Below are 21,997 nucleotides of genomic sequence, written 5' to 3'. Positions count from 1 at the left end.
GATATATAAATTGATAGTGATTTATATATAATGCATGCTATTACAATATTGATATGTTTACTCTTCACACTAAATTTAAAAGGAATTCACTTTTTAATAAAGCAAAACGAAGACAAACGTTTGAAAAAAGCATAACTTTACCGTAAATATTAAAACATCATAGTAATTCACACGTCACGTCACAATAATAATAATTATTATAGTTTATATTTATTATACATATATTTCTTGTAGTTAGTCATGGTTGAAATTACTTAACAGACTCTGTCCTCCGGATAGACTGAGTGCGTTTTAAATGTCTCTCTATTGTTTTGATGATTATATGGTAACTATAAGATTAAAAGTAAACTTGGTCTAGATCCAGCGTATATTCAAGTCTAGCATATAAAATATATCCCGGCAAAAAACAAGGTATTCAGACAGCCAATTCAATATAACCTCAAATTGATATACAAGAAGTTTGTAAATGATTTGTTTATCCTTCGTTTTGCTTTGAATATAAAAATATAAAAAGCGAACACTCAAGAACCAGACACATCGATAACCAAGCTGAAGCTCACAAAATCATATAAAATAAATATTTACATCACATGAGCGTCACTAATTCGCGTTGAAATTATAGTAAGCTAAAATTAATCTACTTTATATTTAAATCCCAAGGCACCGAACACACCGAGGTACGAAATTATCTGTTAAGCTACAGTCACACTCGTGCGACAAAGCAAGATAATTACAACAAAGTTTTAACAGTCGTTTAATTACGCAAGAGTTGACATAATATTTGTATATCGGAGTGTTCGAACCTTCTCGTGGATATACCGACTCATAATACACACGAAATTATATACAGTTCGTAATGGAAGTTCAATGTATGGTACGATTTAATTTAAATAGTTTTTATAGATGGCCGTATTTAGTCTGTTTTTAAATGCAAATAATTTTCTAATTTGCATAATGCCAAAATATTTAACCTATAACTTTAAACGATCACTGATTGATCTTGTAAGGGTTTTATGTTTCGAATTATAAATAGGAGAAGCTAAAGAATACCGAGCGTCGTGATCATCATGACATGAGAAATAGATCGGTTTGCACAGACTATTCACGTGATATGTTTGAATAATTGAGCGAGGTACCGTTAATAATAAAAGAGTAACACAAAAACTACTTAGTAAAGAGAAGCCGCATCGAAAAGGTGCAGACTTTTTTCAGACACGTGCGACATAGGAACGGTTCACACTATTCTTATTTTCAACGTCAATAATAATAGTAAAATACTAAAAAAATTCGGATTGGAAGGGCGAATCTTTGGTGACTTCGAAATTTAGCGCCCGTTCGTCGTCTCGAAGGACATATCGACCGACAGCCGCGTCACTGCGTCGCCTCGGCCGTGTGGTAGTGCGAGGGATAGCGCCACACCTGCGGCGGGGAGTACTCCGGCGGCACGTCCTGCGGCGCGCCGCCCGCGCCCCACATCAGCACCGTCTGGCGCGGCGCCTCTTGCAGCCGCTCGTGCTCCGCCGAGCCACTGGAGCCGCCCGGGCTCGGACCCGCCACCGCGCCCGGCGACCGTCGCTCGCCCGCCGGGCTCACGTAACGCCCGCCGCCGTCCACGTACGCGTACTCGCGCGACGGCGGCCGATGGTACGCCGGCGGTACCTCGTACCCGGGCGGCGCCGGTTCCAGGAAGCCGTTAGGCGCGTACGGGTAGTGGTAGGACAGTGGTTTGTATTGATGAAAGAGGTTGTCCGCGGCAAGGAATCTGTCGTCGAGAGGTGGCGGGGCGTAATGCAAGGTTGGTGCCGGAGGGTATTCGCCGTAAGGGGCCGGGTATGCGCCATTTAAGTTAGTGTATGCCGCGGCGACGGCGTCAGCAGCCAGATAGTCGACTGGAGGGGGTGCTGGAGTGGGAGGTACCCGTCTTTTATTGCGGCAAGTCGACAGGAAGTCCCTTAATTGGGTTTTATATCGTCTCGCCGCTCTGGGCGGAGTGGTGACAGTGGATTCGCAACCGGATAACTGTTCTGACTCAGAGAAATAAAGACTGGTTAGGCCAGTGTCTAAGTAACTGACTTTGAAGTCCATTGTCCGCTTTCCGAGAAGATCTCGACCTTCCTCTTCCCTGAAATTAGAAAAAGAAGTTAATACATGTCGTTTTAGTAATTTAAAATTACAATTTAATATAATAATAAAAAAAATAAACTTACATGAGAGGCCTGTGCGTGCTGATAACGAAGTCTGGTTTTGAGTTTTTATAGACGAGTCGTGATGAGGTTTGTAGCCACTGCCATTGGCCGTCCTTTGTCTGGAAGCGGTACGCGATCATTCCTGATGCCCCAGTTTTTAGCACTGAAATTATTTTATAATAATTGTAACACTTCACGACCCACAGTCATACTATAAAAATAAAACGAATGAATTCAAACTAACAAACACACAATCACTAGACTATTCGACAACTCAATAACTTGTTTAAGTTGCAGTTGAAGTAAAATTATTTTGAAAGGGCCTGTTCTATTTGAAAAAATACTACATACGAAACTAGAAACAGTACGCATTAAGTTTTTGCGATGTTATAATTGAGAAAAAAATTGTTATAAATTGACATAAATTAAAATGAAAAAAAAAAAGGAATAATTAAGTATTTTTTGGTCACTCAAATACAGGACAGTACCTTTCAATACTTACATTCTTGATGAGCACTAGCCACATAAGCTAGGTCATCATAGTGCACAAGGTCATAGCCACCCATGTTAGCGAGCTCCGCGTCAGTGTAACCCAGCAACATTTTACCCCTGAAAATAATAATAAAAAAGAATAAAGTGACCCCTGTAGGTATATGTCCAATTTCTGTGTTTTTTCCATTTAAAGAGAAGTGCTGATGCTTATTAAATAACGCTGACTTTTCTTGATTAGGGATTAGCTCCAAATAAAAATATTTTTTTTTTCATATATTCATTGTTTAATAGCCTTAAAATATTCCCGTGTCGGTGTGTTTATCCCTTTTAGATCAGCCATTTTCGGCCGATAACTATCAGTAAATCCATTTGCTACGCCGTATTTCAATCAATTATACATTTTGTATGGCACATGTACTTTTTTCAAATCTTCAACATCCGCATTGTTTTAAAGATAAAAAAGTATTCATAATTCTCTTTAATTCTGATAATTCATACCGTTATTAAGCACGTATGAGAATTATTAGTTCCTTGCAAACTCTTACTATTTTTGTAATAACTGTACAATTGTATGTCGAGATTTGTTTGGGCAAGAAAATATTATTGCTATCGACACCGATGCATTTTATGATTATGAAGACTTTTCTTATGCAGTAAAAATAAATCTCAAAATAATTTGCCCCGCATATATTAAATGTAATCTAATAACAAAACTTATCTAAATAAAATATATCTTTAAACTTACCTTTGGTCCATCGAGACTAGAGAAAGATCAAGCTTGTGTTTACTCTTGAACATGACTTCCTTTTGTGGTATTTCCAAGAGGCTTGGAGGACCGAAAGGCGCACAAATTGCAAATAACGCTAGTGGAGGATCCTCAGTTTTTTTATTTTGACCGTGAAGCACTTTTATTCGACCTCTGATGTCCAACCTCTGTAATAGAAACAGTGTCGATTAACTTCCACTTTATCTAAATTATCAACCACTTCACAAAATTATGTGTCCCCATAATATAGGAAACATTAAATAAAATATATGAATTCACTTTTTGGTTTCTGGTTGAGCCATTCGAAAAGATCTATAATTATTATGTATTCATTCACGTACAAGAATCGTACACACTTTTATAGAATAGGTGCGCGAATGGGGCACCTGATGGTACGTGGTTACCACTGCATATGCTTCTTACATAATCAATGCGCCATCAACCTTGGGAGTTATTATGTCCCTTTAGTTGAAGTGTACTGGCTCACCTTAGAAATCGGAACGCAAAAATACTAAGTATTGTTTCTTGGCGGTAGAATATATGATGAGGGAGTGTTACCTTTCCAGACGGGCTTGCACAAAACCCTATCACCAAGTAATTTGATTGACGCATTTATAGGTTGTTGTATTTAAATTACGTGTTCTCAGATAATTCCAAATGGTCATTTGTAATAACTTACCAAAAATCCCGAAGTATTATCAAGTAAACACCTAAACCGTACTGTAAAGCTTCTTTCCAGTAAGTGTGCCCTTTCTGATCTTAACACGTCTTGTAATGACAAATTGTTCACTTCAGGAGGTAAAAAGGAGTTCCATAACAATTGTCTCTGTAATTCTTCTCTGTCTTCTGAATGGACGAGTTCGTAGACTGATTGATGGACTATATCTGACTGAAAGAAATATTAATGGTTAGTCGACTGAGCTTAACTTCATATTTATAAAAGAGAGTGGAGTGGGGGATTTAATAATTTGTTAATATCAAACACAATAAAAACAATTCTGCAATAGTTCATGTTTGCCAAAGCTGTTACTGTTACAATATTTTTAAATTAGCTATGCATTTTGTATAAGATTTAAAAATAATATAAAGCACCGTAGACAATATTCCCAAGGAGTTCCCGATTAATTTATTCAATCAATTAAGTCAAATAACGAGATAATAATTTGATAACTAGCTAACGGAAATCTATTCATCAGTATAAAAAAGCAAGTCACAACTGAACCGTAAATCAATAAACCATCGATGACCCTAAAAATCGATTCGAGCCCGATCATTAAAGAATCATCTGTTACGAAGATGGACATGTTAATTTTGCTCTCATGAAAACTTAAAATCCATTTTATTCCCTTATATTAAAGACGATTTTTCATTGCAACCGAAATAATTATGAATTTTAACACGTCGTATAACAAAGACTCGTGTAAATAGTGTGGATAATGCGTCAACAATAACGATGCATGCAGAAAACTAATTGATAATCAATGGGGGTTGTGCAAGGCGCAACACTGGGTCCCCAGTTTTTGATATGACATGTTAATGAATCATACGCATAGGAAAATATACCCTAAGTTTTATGTAAGTAAAAATGGGGTCTTGCAAACCTTCGAATGGGGGTTCGAACATATTGCGATGGCATTAAATGTCAGAGGATGATTTGTTTGGTAATTACTTTTTGTTTCCTCGTTCGGGTAGTTGCTATGGCGAACCGTAATGTTTTGTTGATATGCTGTTGTTTTGGTAAGATTTTTTTTTCTTTATATTGCGTTGTGTTTTTGGTGATTGATGTTAGCGGCGCGTTTGTGCGTGTCTATTTCGTTTATAAAACATTTATAATTTCGTACGTTCATTTTTAGAAACATTAAAACATTAAATATACTTTATCATAGTTTAAAATTGTATGTTAATATCAAATAATTCTTTATGTTTACTAGTTGCTTTAAAGATATTATTATATTGATTATTGATTTACATAAGTTGAATTTTAAATATCGGAACTTTAACAACACAATTGAATTATTTCACCTGGAAGTTCATAGATATTTAGGGAGCCACATGTTCGACCATTAGGAGGGCAATGTGGTATGGATCGATGGCCAGCCACCTGGTGAGACGGCTCGAAGTTAATCTACACGACCCTTGTCCCGGAACACGTTCAACGGAGGGGTGTGCATTATTGTAATTTTTAAATCAAACTTTTATTAGCCGGAGGGCAAACGTCTGTCTTTCGTTGACTCACTGTTTTTTAAATTTTGGAACTGTTGCGTATTACGTTTGCGATTTGTTTAATTATTACTCATAACATACCGGATGTATTTTATTTTTTTAATAATTATGATTTTTATGTCAGTTATAATTCATTTAAATGTACCCCTACATTAAGCTCGATTACTATCAAAAAACGATTCGTTTTATTAAGGTAGAATTGTCTACGAGGCGTTAATCAGTTCGATATTTAATAATAATTTTCATAATATAAAACAAAGTAAAAGTTGTCCTTATTCATTTTTAAGCAGTAGACAATTATACCATCCATAAGCAAAACGAATCTTATTTTATATACTTACAATTTTACCTCCCTCGAGGAGTGAATTAAAGAAGCCCTTGTCCTTCCCCAGGATTCAACTTATCTTTTCATCAAAATTCATCTAAATCGGTTTTGTGTTTTAAGCGTGGCGAGGCAACAATCAGAATTATTTAAATTAATTAATTATCTCTATTAGTATATTTTAATTCTTCGAACCATTCCTTTCCTGGGTGTGTTTAAAATGACATTTAACACAAGCAAACGAATCACGATTAATGTAAAGTTTGCTTTAATCAATAAGCCGTTTAGAGGCACGTGGCGGGCACGACAGCACGGGTACTGGATTTAATGTTTTCAAATTGATTCCCTTTAATCAATAAATCCTTATAACTATTCGAGATCTATCACAAATGTGCTAGCAGGTTGATTAGTCACCCTTTATAACTAGCTACTCGTCCCGGCTTCGCACGGGTAAAATAAGGGTTTATACATACAGTTCATTACCGTAATACATATAAATATTAGTTTACGCAGCGCATGTCAGTAAACTTCAATTGGGTATGATTTTTGTTGACATTTTTAGCAATAATTTTAACTTTTTTTACGAATACATTGGTAAAAACCGTATGAAAATCAGTTCGATCGTTTTTGAGTTTATCGCTTTTGAGCAGATTCGACAGAAGGACTTTGTTTTATATGAAGTTATAACAAAACTAAATGTTTGATATTTACAATTATTTTTTTATTTATTTCAGGGAGCCAGGCGAGCACGGGCACCTGATAGTGTGTTTGTGGATCTTACAACATAAAAATTGGAACACAGCTATACAAGCATTTCTATTCGCTGGAAGACTGGACCCAGACTAGGCTCCTGTCAGTCAAACAAACATTCCCATAGATACCTGTTGTATCTAACAAAAGTTTTTTGAGAACGAACCTTTCCATGATAGTCATTGTTGTTGTTGTCACAACAGTGTTGACCTAAGGCCGATATACCGCTAGAGTCTTACAGATTACTCTACAGATCTAGAGTAGGCAAGATAAAGCAAGCTCTCCGACCAAGTCTGTCCGAAGTTTGTGTTATGCACTTGACGCACTACTACTATAGTTAAGTGTTCGTGTAATTGTGACTATAAATCAAGTCAATAGAGATATTACCTACCTAAGTAATTTGCTTTTTCAACTAGAAGTAATAAATTTTATAGGTATGAATAACGTGTACGCTCGGTTTTCATACTATTTAACGAACCTGCGGTATCTAGTATACACTTAATCTGTGGTACAAACACTTTGTGGTTATCTGTGTGATATATTTGAAGAAAATAACTTATATACAGATAATCAACGAAATAAAGTAATCTAAGCGCAGGTAGCAAAATTATTCGATTCCGAACAATGAGGGGGTGACTTGAATTTATATACGATTGTAAAAGTTTTATAGGCCAAGGGTGGCTTGTGACGAAATAGCGTTTTTGTCTTGACAGCAATAATTCATCAAAGCTTTATTAGCTGAGGGATATATTTAACTAGAACGCTATAATTTATGCGGCTAAGTTGCCATATAAAATACTATGTATTGATTTTGAAATTAAAAATTAAAAAAAAAAGACAAATTACAGATTAATAAAAATATACATTTAATTGAGACTTAGAAGTCGTCGCAACACGATTATGTCGATCATTATATCATATACACATATATATATATACATAGTTTGTAACATAATTAAGATTTTATAAATAAGAAAAATAAGTAATAAATCTATTTAAACAAAAGAAATGAATTCTCTCCGCTTGTAACGGAGATTGATTTATATATTATCACCTTGAAATGTTTATTAGGAAAAACTTTAAAAGAGTTTCTATCTATAAACGCTGCAAGATATCTATTAACCGTTTAAATTATAATTATGTCGCGAAACACATAATTTATTTTCTTTTTAGTATTCTTAACTTCATAACGCGATAAGACCCATATTAATGGGTTTAATAAAAAAAATTTAATGGCGGCTATATCGGTATAATTAATACTTTTATGGAGTCACATAACGTAGGAAAATTTTGGCCTACGGACCGTATCATATATTTTATTTGATTAATATTAAAGTACAGTTTGCGTTGGAATGGAAAATTAGATTTTTTTTTTTCATAATGGCGGTAATTAATTGCGGGAATTGCGATAAAAACCGGTAAAGTATGCAGTTTTAATATAGGTTAGTTTGTGATAATACATAATTAATTTTATAATTAGTATGATTAATTACGTTACATAATATGTTTTATATATACAAAGTAACTTATATATCTTTATATATTTCATATGAATGAAGTTATTATAAATCATTTTATAAACTAGTAATATTATTAAAGTAGTTTTATTTTTATTATATTTATTTGTACCTAGTTTTATGGCAATTTACACTCGTTTTATATAAAGAAAGACCGTTTATTTTACCTATGGGGTAGTTTATACTGTGAGATAGTAAATAGATTAGGTTGCTCGTAAGGACGTCACGGTAGCATGCAAAAGTGTTCCGTGGCGCCCGCTGAAGAGACGGTGAGATACCGTTGGTTTTTTAGTGGGTATTCCGGTGTACTAGGGCGTTCTAGGTGGTCAGCGGCGAGATCACGACTAATGATGACACGTTAAGTCAATGTCAGAGTTTATTTCGTTATCTTTTGGTTGGAATAGATTATACAAGCAAAGTTATTCCCAAGGAGAAGTATACTAAGCTGATTTCTGGGATTGAGATTAGTATAAAATATTGTGACAAAATTGAAGTGGATAAGGAAATCATGATAATGAAGGTTTGTCCCTGAAATAATTACTTATTTCTTATTTTCTACCATGCACAAACCTGATGGAAGCCCAGATAACTCTCGATGCTGTGAGTAGCGAAGAACACTTCTCCTTCGCAGGTCAAGATCATCAAGAAACCGTTGAGAGCCTGCAATAAATTACAAGAAAATTATCTATACTAATACAATACTGATAATATAAATGGCAAAATAACTCTGACTGTGACGCTCTCACAACTAAACCGCTGTGCAGACATTGATACGAAGCAAGCTTGAACCACAGACCTTCTTAGACCTAAAACCTACGACCGTCTGATATCCCCATTTCATTTTTTCATTAACATCCTGTAAATATCCCACTGCTAGGCTATGGCCTCCTCTCCCTTTGAGGAGAAGGTGTGGAGCACATTCCACCACGCTGCTCCAATGCGGGTATATGATACAAATGTGGCAGTTTTTTTTTTTAATTATACACATGTAGGTTTTCTCACGATGTTTTCCTTCATCACCGAGCACGAGATGAATTATAAACACATATTAAGCACATAAAAATTCAGTGGTGCTTGCCTGACCGCTGGGCCATCTCGGCTCCCACTGGGCCACCCCAGCCCTCCCACACAGGCGAAGCCGCGTGCGGAAAGTAGTAAAGAAATAAATAATAATACTATATTTTATGTTTTACGTAATATAAGACTCAATTCATAGAAGACGAATTCATTTTATTAATTTCATATGTATATATATATTTTAATTTATCTTTTATTTATAATTAAGCAAATAAGGTACATAGCCAGGCCATGTATGGCTTATAAGTTATACTTAAAACAGAAATGAAGAAATCCCGAATAAGGTTAGTAAATTATTGTAAAGTTTCAGCGATTACGTGTTAAGAAGTTACGTGTAATTACTTAGATCTAACCGCCTTACAAAGTGGAATGTGTGGAACAGATCCATACACAGCCGGCACGATTTTATCCTAAAGCTTCTATATTATATATAGCCTATAAAAAATAATAAGTCTTGTTGTATTTCGGGGCAGTATGTTCGTTATATTGCAAAGCTTACCTTGACCATTGCTAAGGGCTAATTCAACTTTATTATGAAATACATTGTTCTTGTTAGTTAGGTGAGCTACTGATAGTAACTACTGAGTTTATTGCCAGTTCTTCTCGGTAGAATTTATTTACTTTTAATACAGTTATATAAAATGACGATTCAAAAATACTTCAATTAAGGTTATTTTCATTTTGTTTTATTTTGTTTAGAAATTTTACTGTCGGACCGCTATGATTTGTACTTATGTAATTTTAAGGATAAACTCAGCCTATTATTAAAGTCACAAGAGACGTATCAGTTGGTCCAATGTTTAGTCGCCATTGATTATTTTTCATAATTAAAATCATCTGCCATATTATTGCCTTCCCAAAATGAATTAAAAAAGTTCTTATATATATTGAATTTTCATGTACTTAGTTTGTTTTTATAATTCATCTCGTGCTCGGCGGTGAAGGAAAACATCGTGAGGAAACCTGCATGTGTTTAATTTCTACGAAATTCTGCCCAGTTCAGCAGTGGGAAATTTACAGGCTGTTAATGTATGTAATGTAAAAAACAGTCTCTTAATAACCAACACTCAAGTAAGAACTCACGTCTGGTTATACGCTATATTGATCCATGTAACCTTTATATTTCGTAAGGATTTCACGATCGTCTTCTGTTAAGACAATTTCTTCTTACAGTATTCGTTATCATATAGAGTTATTGCCCTAGAGATCGTTTTAAGATAAAATTTAATCTCGTACAGCAATGGAGATGAGTTGTGAGTCGAGAACGTGAAATATTGATTACAGAGTAGAATACGGCGCTTATTTATAGCGCTATTGATTTATTAACGAACTATCGAAAGATTTATGTGATTATGAGCCAATGAGCCGCGTATAAAAAATACCCTTGGAATTGTGCTACTGGGCTCTATAGTGGGCCAGTTGCTTGTAACGAAATTTACTTTTAATAAATCGAGTAATTACAATATTACTCATTTTTTAATTGAATGTTCCTAGGGCACATTTTTTTTAATGTTACTTTTGCTATTTATCATTCATTTCATTCAAAATTAATCAATATTTGACATTTATTATTATTAAAAATCAGCTCTCAATAAGTTTGATAATATATATAATTTAAGTAGTTTATGATATATTTCGTATTAAATTAGTTGGAAAACCACAATAATCTCAATTTCAATATAATCATTTGATTCAATTTCACTCATTCATTTGGGTTCCATTTTATATTCTACTTAATAAATCTTCATCACATTTCATCCACGGCGACTTCCTTCTACCACTTGTTACATAGTTTATTTTCATCTTCATGCTTTATAATATATTAATATTTAAAAAAAATTAAAGTAACTCTACATATATGTTACTGCTAGTCGAAAGACTCCTCTCTTAACAAGAAGGATTTGAGCGCAATTCCACCAAGCGGCTCCATAGATAATACAAAAATTGCAGATTTTCAACGCAAGCCAATTAATTTTTTTTATGATACTTTATACGTAAGTAGCTAAGACGGCGCTTTCGTCCATATGGAATTCAGTTGATTGAACTTCCATACAATCCTTCATCTCCAATTTTACCCTTTAAGTATGATTTAAACTAACCCATGCTAATCCTTAAGTTTCTAGCTTGCTTCGTGTCAAATTTCATTCAAATCAATTTAGTAGTCTATCCATGAAAACATAACAGACAGAGATACTTTCGCATTTATAATATTAGTATATATTTAATCTTGAAAAGTCGTTAATCAATCGTGCTTGTAAGTCTGTAGCCTGTTAACAAATACAAATAATACTAACGCACACTAACGAAGTATATTTTAAATTTGTAAGATCTATATTTACCTGTAGAAACATTTCTCCATCGGGCATAACGTGCTCGTAGTGTGTGTGATCTCGTCTGTGTGCGTGAAGGTCCTCTTTCTCTTTGTGCATGACCACTGAAACAAAATAAATGAAAATAACTTTATTTTGTGCAAGTTACATGACGGAAAATACACTGTACTTGGTAGAGTTTTGTGTCCCGTCTAGGTATACTTAGTATTTGTTGTTGTCAATGTCGTTGTTGTCGGTGAGTGAGTCAGTGTAACTACAGGGACAAGGGAAATAACATCTTATTTCCTGAGATTAGTGACGCATTAGCGATGTAAAGAATGGTTAATATTATTTCCAGCTCCAATATCTATGGTCTGTGGTGACCACTTACCATCAGGTGACCTATTTGCCTAATTGTCCATCCGTTGCGAATAAAACATTTTTTACATTACATTAGCAGCCTGTAAATTTCCCACTGCTGGGCTAAGGCCTCCTCTCCCTTTGAGGAGACGGTGGAGCATATTCCACCACGCTGCTCCAATGCGGGTTGGTGGAATACACATGTGGCAGAATTTCGTTGAAATTAGACATATGCAGGTTTCCTCACGATGTTTTCCTTCACCGCCGAGCACGAGATGAATCATAAACACAAATTAAGCACATTAAAATTCAGTGGTGCCTGCCTGGGTTTGAACCCGAAATCATCGGTTAAGATGCACGAATAAAACATTTCATTAATAAATTTATTCTAAGAACACTTTCAAAAACAAAAACCTTGTATATATAATGAGGTGTCTTCGTTTGTTGACAATCGTGGGTATAGATCAAGTTTTGCTTAGTATAAAAAAATATTACTATTGAAACTGAACCATGCAAAATTTATGTACGAGCAAGCGGTTCTAATTCAGCATGTAAGATTTGACTTAAATTAACAAAAAAATTATTGCAAATTGAATAGAAGCAGGTAAAATGGCTTATTTTAATAAATTATATTTTAATCTGTTTAGTATTGTTTCAAAATTGATTACTGATTCTAGAATACAAAAATTGTATCGAAATTTAAAATATACATACCGTAACGAGTTATTTAAATTTAAAGCTAATAATCCCTATGTTGAGTTAACGGAGTTATTTATTCCGTGTACCTACTAACGTGGTTATTATTTATTTTTAAGAGCTTTGCTTAGCGGGTGTATAGTGAAACATTGATCTCCCTCTTTTTGTCATCAATGATTTGATATTTGAAAGAAAAAGACACATTGTAAAAAGTGATTGATTTAAAATTAGTAGTCATTCTAAATTCTTAAATTATTCCAAACAAATGAAAAGTAGGCATTGAATATCCTGTTAGTACATAATATGTTTAAAATATAATCTGTGAATAGGCGGGGTTGTTGGGGACAAATCACATTTCGCGTAATTTAGTTAGGGATGCTGTGAGGGTGAAATTATTTGTACGAATATAGACTTTATATGATCGCAGATACAACATACTATTGAATAAATGTATTCCAGTAATTGTATTATAACATGGACCAATAGAGAACTTATATATTTGCTGATTTTTTTTTAAATTTATTTGACAACTGTATATATCATTTGGTGATCATCTCTTGTTATATAAACATAGGGGATATTATACTGTACCAATTGAAAAGTCATTTAAATTAAAAATATAAATACTTTTTATTTCGTGCAGGGTAAAGAATGATGAAATTGTATTCTGTTAACGTATTGCTATGTAATTTAATTGCCGGAAGTAAAAAAATAGTATTTAAGTTTCTATCTTGCCGGTTCTTCTCGGTAATATATTACAGCCAGTGGTAAAATAAATATTATAAAATGACGATTCAAAACTCTTTTTAGAATCGCAGAGCCTATTTGAATAAAGTACTTCTAGATTATAATTTTTATTTATCGTAATATAATCAATAAAGCGATACAGTTAAATTAAAATAAATGCAAATTGAGTGTCGCACTACAAAAGTACTAAAACAAACGAGGCAAATTTATTATTTCGGTCTCTTTCCATCGGATTACACAAGGAAGACCCTTTAAGTGTCCGAAAGCTGGGCTAAGGTTCTTCATGAGATCTGGACTTTATTTCACTACGGTGTATCCACGTGGATTGCTTAGACAGTCTATCTAGACATATGATGAAAACTAATGGCACATATCATAAAATCACACGTTGAATTTCGAGTTTGTTCCGTCAGTTAGGTTTGACAGAATAATTGGAGCACTTCAGTCAAAAGCAAACTGATCTTAATTTAAGTCTTTGAATTGTATGATTATTTGTGACTGTAAGTGTGTAGATACCTCAAAGTTAGTTATTTTAATTTCGCAAAACCTTAAGCATAATCGTGAATAGGCAAACAATTCTATAACAATAATTTTTCGATATTCATTAAATAATCCAATATTTTATACTATAATGAATTTCAAATCGTTAATAGTTTCAGAGTAATTTCGATTTTGCTTTCAAAAACAAACAAACACAAGCCGTTGCAAATGGCCAATTACTGCCGTACGTGGGATTCGCCATGTGGTGAGAGATGTGATGACACATAATTGTTATCGATATCGATAAACAAAATTATATATAATTTTAATTGAATCCTTAAATCTAATTGATCGTATGAAATTCAATAATTATATTCGCATAATTTATAATTATTAAGTTGTCAATTAACCTGGCAAAGATACAATCGATATGATACAATATAATTCGCCGATAATTAAAGTTCAAATAATTAATTATTATTAACGACATTAACATATTTTTTCAATTAAATTAATATATCCGTTAGTGAGCATATGATGTTTTGACAACGATAATTAAAAATAGTTCATTTATATCACATAAACATGCCACCATTGATATTTGCACTTAAGTATGCCGATGTATTATTTATTCAATGAATATAATTGTAATGTAAGTATCGACGCAGTTTTATTATCTATTTCGAATGAATTCTATCGATAATATTTTAATTAATACACCTGGACACAAGACACCAACTGCCGCGTCAATAAATAAACAGATACTGAGAACCGATTAAATAAAAATTCATTTATCGAAATTTTCATTTAGACGAACTTTTAACTTTTTGTAGAATAGTATAGGATTTATCGTTTTGCGCGCTGTGATCAAGATAACGTTGGCTATCGACTCGATTTATCGATAATGTCCTCAGATACGTCACTAATCGACCTCAGTGGGTTTATCACCCATTATGATCGTCATTACCGCGGAGTATCGGAGAGTGATTTTTTTTACATGGAATTGAATATGAAAATTTATCTACCTATTCAGTTTATCTCTTTAACGGCTTATGCGCCTTTAAGCGCTATAAAATGCGTGTAAACTGTTTGTATTAATGATATAAGGAATGATTATTGATTAAGTTTTACGTTTTTTTCATTTGCAAATAGGACTTTTAATAAATTATTGTCTTGTAACATTCCGTTTGTTTTTACAGGACACAGGTGAGATATCGGTAATGATATGTTGTGTTATTTTGTTTGCTTATAATTAATTCTGAAAGGATGTAAGCACCTAATAATAACTCATAGCTCGTATATGTTTCGATAATGAACAGAGACTTTTTAAAATTGATAAGGTCAGTGCTGTGTACATTAATAAATAATACTTTATATGACATTACATTGATTAGAAAAATCCGTAAAGTTATTGTTTGTTGATTTTCATATGGCAATGTTTATCAAAGAATCTTCTCGTAAGAATAATCGGAACTTATTTCACGACGCTGCTTCGCTTTAAATGGTAAGCAGATATTTATGTAGCTGATTTTCATATATATGCAAGTTTGCCTAGATATAGACGCGACCTTCAATTGAGATTACCGTATTTTCAATTATTGAGCTCGGTATTGTCCTCAAATGTTTATTAAAAACTTTTTTAAATGTCGTGTTAAAGGTAGACCTTTAATTGTATAACGTGATTTTGATATTACTTCAGTTATTGCTTTGTTGTGTTGTATAATCAGATGGGAAGGCAATCCTAATGTAAGTGCTATGCGAGGCAGGAAATACAGGAACACTATTTATGTGACTCTGGACTGCTCTAGAGATAATAATAGAAACATTAAAGAGCTCATCTACTCGACACTGTACGTGATATAAGCCAGGGGCCACAGGCTCTGTAGTCGTATTAGCTGGAAGTCCTTATAGTTTCAAGTCAAAACAGAAGACAACCGGTTGAATCGTGCTTTCACAGTTTTCAAACCTGAAGAAGTGTAATTAATAATAAGAATAAGAAAAAAACAAACAAACAATCAATTAATGATTATTTCTGTGATTCTCAGTACGTCACGGTCGCTTGTCGTATTGATGGGCAATTATTATTGAAATAGTGGATTATATGACACGCAACGGTTCATGAATATTTATATGTTTAGAGTTTATTGGACGGCGTGTTTAGGAAAATTATTGTTATTATTAAATTATTTCTATCAGGAACTATGTATGTTTGTATTGAATCGTTTGATTCCAGGTTTGATACGCCTGTAATCTTAGCAGCATACAGATTCCTATTTTATGTCAATTTTCTGTCTCATGTTACAAATAAATGTTACAGTTAAATAAATTTATAATTTACTTGGTGGTAGGGCTTTGTGCAAGCCGGTCTGGGTAGGTACCACCCACTCATCAGATATTCTACCTCCAAATAACAGTACTCTGTATTGTTGTGTTCCGGTTAGAAGGGTGAGTGAGCCAGTGTCAGTGTAATCACAGGCACAAGGGACATCTTAGTTCCCAAGGTTGGTCGCGCATAGGTGATGTAAGGAATGGTTAATACTTCTTACAGCGCCTTTGTCTATGGGCGATGGTGACCACTTACCATCAGGTGGCCCATATGCTCGTCCGCCAACCAATGCCATAAAAAAAATGGTATATACTTATTCTATAGTGGAATGCGTTATTTTGGTATATCTAGATATTGTACTGTTGTAAAGTAAACTGCCTTTTGATGTCACACTTCTGAGCAAAGACCGTCGTTTCTGTTGAGGCGAAGTTTCTGGGAGTATTCCAGCACGTATCCAGTGCGAGTTGGTGAGTGTGTCCATACACATATGGCAGGTTTTTATACAACACGTTGTTATTTTGGTTTAAGCTTTTCTCGCAGTGTTTACCTACTTTACTTTACCTAATGTCCAAAACAATATTAATTATCACGAATTAAGAAAATTAATGAAGATTTGGTTAATATAAAGCTACAAAAGGATAAGAGTTTACCTACAAAATCCGGCAAGAAACTCAGTAATTACTCCCTTTCATCAATCGTATACAGTTAAATTTATTAACAGTGAACAAGTATGGCTCATTTTTTTGTCCCTAAATATCGTCTTCAAGTGAAATCTGTCGTAGACGATTTTGTCAAATAGGACGGGGAATATTTTGTTACAATTCTGTCTTTTTAATTCATAAAAAAAAAACATAATTAATTTAAATTTGTGCCTAGAGAAACGACGATTAGTCTGTACTGCATAATTACTACTCAGCAAGCGATTGGAGGTACAATAACGAAACTTAATATTAAAATAAAAATGTTACATTAAGAGTATAGGCGTACATACATACATAATCAGCCTGTAAATTTCCCACTGCTGGGCTAAGGCCTCCTCTCCCGTTTGAGGAGAAGGTATGGAGCATATTCCACCACGCTGCTCCAATGCGGGTTGGTGGAATACACATGTGGCAGAATTTCGTTGAAATTAGACACATGCAGGTTTCCTCACGATGTTTTCCTTCACCGCCGAGCACGAGATGAATTATAAACACAAATTAAGCACATGAAAATTCAGTGGTGCCTGCCTGGGTTTGAACCCGAAATCATCGGTTAAGATGCACGCGTTCTAACCAATGGGCCATATCGGCTCATCGAGTATAGGCGACAGTAAATTAATTAAGGTTTCAGTAACATTTAGTTCAAACGTAATATTCCTTATAGATCTTGCTATAAAAAACATTAAGGGTATAAATTAATAATATACGAAGTTGACGGCTAACCGCTATTTTTATAAAACAACGTACCTCAAGCGATTACAGCCTTACGTGACATGTTTATAGTATTATTTATTATACCATGTTCCAAGGACCACCCTGTTGCATATTTTGTGCATTAAGAACCATTATCGCTTGTTATACATTTATAAGTTATTATAAGTTTTTTTTTTTTTTTTTTTATATAAAATTATACCATTTTAATATTTACTATAACATTTTATGGAGTGATTATTTTCATTTAAAGTGATATTTAATTAAATTTGAACATTATTATAACGAATGTATGTAGTTGAATGTAATTCAAATTAAGTTAAAAGTTAAAGTTAGCCTCCAAGTTAAAATACCAAACTTTTTAAGTCTCTATCGTTGAATTTAGTCCATTTTACGAGTTATTATCACGAACGGCTTGTTTGCTCGTTGGTTTAATATAACCAGCTAATTTCATAACTTAGGACTGCTTAAGACTGTTTAATACAAATTCGAGCTTATAGTAAGTACAAAGAACTCGACTTAATTTTTTTTTTTTATAATAAATTCTTTTCATAGAGAAGGTTCTTGAGTTAGAGATATTAGTGTACTTTGTAATGCTATTCGGCATTTGTAAATCTTCTAAAATGTTTTTGTTTACCATTCCCTACTTCTTCTCTTGATATTTGAGTATACAAAACCAAAAAATCAAAATCAATATTTACTTTATTCAAGTAGGCTTTTACAAGCACTTTTGAATCGTCATTTAACAAACTATTTAAAGTAAAGCTACCACCGGTTCGGAATGTAGATTCTAACGAGAAGAACCGGCAAGAAACTATTCTTCTCGCAGAGGAATATATATTCTTTAATAAGAACACACATTATTAGTTGTTCAATAATAGGTATTTTTTTTTTTAATATTTAAAGCGTCTTTAACTATAAACTTAAACACATTATTCTTCTCAGTTTCATTGAAATTGGTTAAAAACAGCATTAATCGATATTCTCATCAATAACAATGATCTAACGAGCTAAAGAATAATATGCGGTGTTTTTTCTCCGCACTGTTGCTCTTTATGGGGTGGCCATGGTGATATACCGTGACGCGTGCCATATTGTGAAACGGTTGGGCCAGATGTTTGTCCGTTTTTAATTGTTTTTGTTTTTGGAATTATTAGCCTTTTTGTGGACCAGTAATGGGTTCGCACCTTTCTGTTGAAGCTATTGTTTATGTTATGTTTGGTTTGTTTCAATTCGGACTGTTTTGCGTAGTTCTTTTGGCCGTGAATTTAGGGATGTGAAATTAGCGAGTTTTAACGAAACTTTCATTGATTTTTTTTTATCAGCGTGTAATTGAGTAAATGTCCTCTTTTGTGGAGGAGGTTTGGAACTTTAATAGCTACGATGTGGGTTGCTGGAGATACATGTGACAGGCTTTCTTCCTGCCCATGCAGACTGACTCACGATTGTCACAACCGAGCATAACATGATTTATTATGTGGAGTTTTCAATTAAACGTTCCTGATTCTAGTGTTGGACGTCACGGTAGTATGTGCAAGCGATCCCGTGACGTCTCCCGTAAAGATGGTTTTTTAGTATTCCGATGCCTTCAGCGCCGGCGAGCCCCAAATAACACATGTGGGGGAAACGCGTTATGCGTTTTTCCAGCGAAAAAAAGGGTGCAACTAGTGAAATAACACATTAATTACTTACACTATGCTATCCTTCGATCTAGGATATGGAGTCATTATTTTAAGTAGCTACTATTATACACTATCTAGTAGTTGATTGTTGGAATAGTTTTTTTTTTTTTTCGTGCAAAGCAACGACCCCATACAGTGCCGCTATGCTGACAGATTAAATCTAGACCTGTTTATTAAATAAATAAAATTGAGTACAAATTTTAGTTAACAGTTAAGTGCCGTATAAATTAATTTTATGAAGGACCTCTTTAATTTTTTTCGACATCAGTTTTGTATTTATTTTTTTAATATACGTTATAAATTTATAGTATTTTTAAGTAGATTTACGTGTTAAAAACTTATAAATATTCCGATGGATCTAACTCGATTAGGCTGTGCATATTATGCCAGTTAGTCATTTTATTAAGTAGATATCGAATATAAAAAATTGTTATAATTTTAATTCATATTTATAATGTCATCGCCTCTAATAAAAAACGATATTCCATATAGTATGTACTTTTTTTGTTATCAATTAAAATAGTAATAATTACGCACTCAGTTAATGTGATCAATCACAAAACAATTCAACCTCTTTCCTTACATACTCCGTAGTAAGTCATCGTGACTGTTTCTAATCTTTATCACGACACGCGACACGTTCGCGCGCGATTTGAACGCAGCCATGTTCACAGACTATATGAGCTGTCAAATTTGTTTACAACGAAAAAAAAACTTTGTAAGCAAATGCCTATTTAATAGAAAAATAATACACTTTGTGTTCTAACAGATAAGTTAAGAACGTCAGAATTTTTTTATTTGTATTATTACTGATGTTGACTGTTATTTATCTAGAGCTAAAAACATATTCTATATTCAAAAAATATTTGTTTTGTTAGTTATTAATTAAATATTTTTAAATTTGATTCGAATAAGACTTTATATTTTGTGTGTTTTAGAATTTATTAAAAAAGATAAATAAAACAAAAATATATTTCAAATAGGCGCAGTCAAAAGTAAAACGCAGACTCTTTTAGTTTCATTTTTAACTTATAAACGAATAAAAACAAAATATCAGACTTTTGTTTCAGTCTTTAAAAAAAGACGCTGCTTAAATCATATATAATCTGTGCTCGACACGCGACAAAGTTCGCGCCATGTCAACATCGGTTTAACGCTCAACGGTTACGGACAAAGGCTTTCAACTAATTAGACGTTGGGGTCACTTCGGCCCTCCGTACGGGGAAGTTTTGGTTGCTGATAAGAAAAGTTTCAAGAGTTTTAATGAAAATATATTCCAATCTTAAATTGTTTAATTGCCTTTTTAAATGTAAATTTATAAATGAGTAATCGGAAACAGGTATGAATCAAAATTACCTAGTAAGTTTTTTTATAAGATGTATTGACGACAGCCGCGGTAACGCATTAGTCAAGTTTTTGCAATTTAATGTAGAGGTGACCACTTACCAAAACATCCGATTTGTCATCGGTTTGTCTATTTTTTAACTGTGAATAAAAATAAATAATACTCAATAAATATAGTTAAGGCTTAAATAAAACTCTTTCTACGGATGGGCATTTAATTTATTGTGACCATATTCTTAAATTATGACCGTCCAAGGGTCTAATGCTTCATTTTGTTCTACAAGTCATAATCCTATTACACATGTAAGTATGAAATACAGCCGATTTACATATCGAATTACCAGGGCGACATAAATCGGTGGAGCTCTGTGTGAACCACTAATTTCTAAAGTAAACAAATGGGTATTTCTCGATGATTCCATAAATCACGACAAAAGGATGTCTCAATACCAGCATTTTACGGTTAAAGTGACAAAGACGGGAATAGATGTATCGGTAGTTATATAGGTTGGAGTGAGATGGTATTATTTTCTCGTTTCGTATTAATTAAGGAGCGGATAGCAGATAAATCATTGGTTGTCGGCGCTCCCTGTGGGAATCCTCGAGAGTTATAGGTGCCTTTATTCTAAATTTACAATTACAATTTTGTAAGTGTTCGGAATATTTTAAATTTGAATTTAGTTGTATCGGTCTCTCGGGCTTTTATTTGTTCATTGGAAATTCCAAAAATATTTGTTTACACTTTTGTGAACGTGGACAGCGAAATTACCATATAATTTAAATAAATACGAAGTAATAGTATCATTTGTATTCTTATTTTACTTTTCGGTAGAAAAACGTGAAAATGCGCCATACAGATGGTAAGATAATTTAAACTTAAGATTATAAGCTTATTGAACTAGCCCTGCAGTAAAATCACCAATGAGTGCGTACCTCTCTGGACGATACTGAGGGTTATTTTTGATAAAAGATTAAGGTTCGTTACATAATCATATAATGATATAAGTATGAACATGTCTTCATGAATTAGTAGTGGTTTTGTAAAGATACATAATTACTAATTACACACGTCATAAGTTCCGTTCGTCAAAACAGATTATCTATCCGCGCCAACTGTCACGGAGCGTCAGTTGCGTGAAACGAGACGTCACGGGCGCGCTAATCGAGATTGACTCACTTGATAGCCGACTGTCACGGCGTAAGGACGTGGGGAAGTGGACACTAATACGAAATTATGGTAAAATTGCAAATACGTTTTAAAGAAACCGTTGACTTTTGCTATAAAAAGTATTATACAATATATTTTTA

General features: G+C 33.6%; 1 protein-coding gene across 1 annotated transcript in view; it reads right to left on the bottom strand.

Annotated features, from left to right (window-relative positions):
* Nucleotides 1-456: 456 nt before the first annotated feature.
* The window catches only part of LOC113401647 (aryl hydrocarbon receptor), a 127,932-nt gene continuing 106,391 nt past the window's right edge, over nt 457-21,997 (bottom strand). Inside the window, exons 3-9 of the mRNA XM_026641639.2 lie at nt 11,673-11,767; nt 8,827-8,916; nt 4,124-4,333; nt 3,424-3,611; nt 2,689-2,795; nt 2,208-2,349; nt 457-2,122 (exon numbers count right to left, since the gene is read on the bottom strand). Of these exons, the coding sequence (XP_026497424.1) occupies nt 1,372-2,122; nt 2,208-2,349; nt 2,689-2,795; nt 3,424-3,611; nt 4,124-4,333; nt 8,827-8,916; nt 11,673-11,762 (1,578 nt within the window). The 5' untranslated portion in view covers nt 11,763-11,767 and the 3' untranslated portion in view covers nt 457-1,371. The remainder of the gene's footprint in view (nt 2,123-2,207; nt 2,350-2,688; nt 2,796-3,423; nt 3,612-4,123; nt 4,334-8,826; nt 8,917-11,672; nt 11,768-21,997) is intronic.

This window comes from Vanessa tameamea, chromosome 20 (assembly GCF_037043105.1).
Source record: "Vanessa tameamea isolate UH-Manoa-2023 chromosome 20, ilVanTame1 primary haplotype, whole genome shotgun sequence".
Lineage (NCBI taxonomy): Eukaryota > Metazoa > Arthropoda > Insecta > Lepidoptera > Nymphalidae > Vanessa > Vanessa tameamea.
The sequence above is the reverse complement of the archived record's forward strand: the minus strand, read 5'-3'. Positions and strand labels throughout refer to the sequence as shown.